At 49.1% G+C, this 3,257-nt stretch overlaps 1 protein-coding gene across 1 annotated transcript in view; it reads left to right on the top strand.

Moving 5' to 3' along the window:
* The window catches only part of kcp (kielin cysteine rich BMP regulator), a 22,288-nt gene extending 19,525 nt beyond the window's left edge, over nt 1–2,763 (top strand). The window contains exons 40-46 of the mRNA XM_062461706.1: nt 1–142; nt 308–480; nt 615–726; nt 866–967; nt 1,273–1,437; nt 1,555–1,855; nt 2,246–2,763. The exon at nt 1–142 is cut by the window's left edge and continues 1 nt beyond it. Coding sequence (XP_062317690.1) covers nt 1–142; nt 308–480; nt 615–726; nt 866–967; nt 1,273–1,437; nt 1,555–1,855; nt 2,246–2,463 — 1,213 coding nt within the window. The 3' untranslated portion in view covers nt 2,464–2,763. The remainder of the gene's footprint in view (nt 143–307; nt 481–614; nt 727–865; nt 968–1,272; nt 1,438–1,554; nt 1,856–2,245) is intronic.
* Nucleotides 2,764–3,257: the final 494 nt, after the last annotated feature.

Genomic DNA, 3,257 nt, shown 5'->3' with positions numbered 1-3,257 from the left:
CTCCAGCGTGTCGTGTGTGTACCAGGGCTCAGTCTACTTGTCCAGTGAGCAGTGGGAGGTGGATGAGTGCACCAGCTGCACCTGCGTGTCTGGAGACGTGCACTGTCACAGCGAGCGCTGCCCTCCCACCGCCTGTAGACCCGTTAGTACACACACACACACACACATACAGAGACACACACATTCAAACACACACACATACAGAGACACACTCACACATACAGAGACACAAACAGAGACACACATACTCATACAGAGAGACACACACACTCTACTTTATACTCACACACGTGTTTCTTCCCCCCAGGATGAGACCCCTGCGGTGGTCCCAGGTGTGTGTTGTCCCCACTGCCTGCCCCGGCCAGCCACCTGCATCGCATTCGGGGACCCCCACTACCGCACGTTTGATGGACGCATGCTGCACTTCCAGGGGGCGTGCACCTACGTGCTGGCGCAGGACTGTGAGGGCGGGGACTTTAGGTGAGGAGTTACCATGGCGACTAGGGGAGAGGAGTTACCATGGTGACCAGAGTTTTTTTTATTCATTTTTTAAGAACATGAAACCACCATTAAAGAGTAATAATCTGTGTGTGTGTGTGCGTGTCTGTGTGAAGTATCCACACGACTAATGATGACCGCGGCCGTAAGGGAGTATCCTGGACCAAGGAGGTGACTGTCTTTATAGGAGATGTTGTGGTGCAGCTACTTCAGGACTGGATAGTGAAGGTTGGTGTGTGTGTGCACGCATGTGTGTACGTGTGCAAGTGTGTGTGTGTGTGTACAGTATTGGATTCCTCCTTGGCTGTCATACACCTTCCATTCTGCTCGACCAATCAGAGGAACTGAAGTAAGTGTTGACTTCCAGGTCAACTATGAGGCTGTGACCCTGCCCTTCCTCAGAGAACCCTACATCTACATAGAGCGCCAGACCAACACCATCCTGCTCAACACCAACATCGGCCTGAAGGTACAGACACGCTGTGTTCACCTTCCAAAGAGAAAGGATTAAAATGGCCATTGGTTGATATATTCAACAGTACAATAGTAAGCTAATCAACATTGCGGTATGCTCTCTGTCACATCCAGTCATACTGCTGTTGTGACAAGAGTGTCTTATGAGGACAAAACCGTAGCTATATACCCACCTATCCAGCAGCCATCACCAACACTATTATAGTACACATACACATAATACACCATCCCTCTTTCTCTCCCTGTCCTCTCTCTCTCTCCCCCTCTCCCTCCCTCGCTCCCTGACTTGTCTCCCCCTAGGTGTTGTGGAGTGGTCGTTCTCACCTGGAGGTGAGCGTTCCAGGCTCCTACAAGAATCACACCTGCGGCCTCTGTGGCAACTTCAACAATTACCCTCAAGACGACCTCCGCACCCCCAGCAGACAGATCAGCCAATCAGAGGCAGCCTTCGGGAACAGCTGGAAGGTAAGGGAGGAGTTTCAGGAGGAAGGCGGGAGCGGGGTGGATTGGACAGGACAGGAGACGCCAGGGAGATTGAGGGTGCTTCTTCATTAAAGTCACTATTTTATTTGGGGCTGTCAGGTGGAAGGTAGCAACCTTAGCCTATCCTCCTGTCGCGGTGGAGAAGATGTCGACCCCTGTAAGGATGCGGGCTACCAAGCCAGGAAGGGAGCGAACGCCCGCTGCAAGGTCCTAAAGTCCTCCGTGTTCACGCCGTGCCACCGCGTGCTGCCCCCGGAGGCGTGGTACGGAGCCTGCGTGTACGACCTGTGTGCCTGCGGGGCCAACGCTGACGAGTGTCTGTGCGACACCCTGGAGGCGTACGCTGGCCAGTGCAGAGAGGCCGGGGTCATACTGCAGTGGAGGAGCCCGTCGCTGTGTGGTAGGGTCACTTTAACCCTTGTGTTATCATCGGGTCATTCTGACCCATCAGTCATTGTGACCCACCGTCGTTTTGCGACAACTTTACCGCATACAAAAGCAAAGTGAGGCATTTTCTTTTATCCGTCGGGCTGTCTCAGACCCCCCACATTGCGAAGGTTAAAAGAAAATATTTATTTGTTTTTGTATTGGGTAAAACGATGGTTCGTTGTGAACCTTTGGGTCATGTGACACGAAGGCAGCACAAGGGTTAAGACACACACACACATACACACAAACACATACGCAGACAAAAAAACACACTGTTTATTACAACTACTACTCACACTGCTTTTTTTACTCCCTCCCTCCCTTTCTCTCCCTCTATGCCTCTCTCTCTCTCCCTGTGTAGCGGTGGGGTGTCCTGTGGAGAGGGGCTTTGTGTTTGACGAGTGTGGCCCCCCATGCCCAGTGACCTGCTTTAACAAGAATGTGCCACTAGGGGTGATAGAGAGCCACTGCTTCAAGCCCTGTGTGCCAGGCTGCCAGTGTCCTGCCGGCCTGGTCCTGCACAACAACTACTGTATACCAGCAGAGAAGTGTCCCAAGATCATTCATGGCAACCCCTAACACACACACACACACACACATACACACACATTTCAAATTTACTGTAACTAACATACCTCCCCAGCCTACCTACTTCGGCATGTGTTAATTATGGGAGCCGTTGAGGATATTGGGACTGATCTTCAAAAATATTTGGTTGCTTTTTTAATAAATGTTATGAATAAAATTGTAATGTTAAGATATGAATTATTATTCTGTGCCTTGTGTGCAATAACAGATGTGTTCTTATTATGCTTTGTTTGTGGGATTTCACTTAATGTTCTTCTGTTCTTCAAAAAATTAAAGTTTCACAAATTTGGTGTTAAATTTGTCTATTACTTGTACACAAACATACAAACTGCCTGATTGTATTGGAACCAGAATCCATTGCACAGGAGATAAGGTAAGATGTGTGACATGGTCTGGTTTAACATGATACTAACCCTCCTGTGTGGGTCCGATAGACAAAATGTCACTTTCGTTGACTGGTAACTTGATCTATGTGTTGCCCTGGTGACGCTGTAGCGATATCCTGTTTAATTCATCCGTCTGCACTGACAACATGGAGGAGGTAGGAGTAGCAGCATTCTGTAGGAATGTTTGCTGCCATTGCATACTATTATTTTTCGTGTGTGTGTGTTTGGGTGTGTGGAGAATAGGAGTATTTAAGTGGGTGTGCAAAAAATAAGCATGTTGATACTTGGCACAGTTAGTTGCAAATAACCAGTCTCTGGGTCAGCATCCCGTAAACCTGTTTTTAAATGTGTGTGTGTGGGCGTGCATGTGTGATTCAATCTCCAGGAGTGTGTGACTGG

The sequence above is a fragment of the Osmerus eperlanus genome, chromosome 5 (genome assembly GCF_963692335.1).
Source record: "Osmerus eperlanus chromosome 5, fOsmEpe2.1, whole genome shotgun sequence".
NCBI lineage: Eukaryota > Metazoa > Chordata > Actinopteri > Osmeriformes > Osmeridae > Osmerus > Osmerus eperlanus.
The sequence above is the reverse complement of the archived record's forward strand: the minus strand, read 5'-3'. Positions and strand labels throughout refer to the sequence as shown.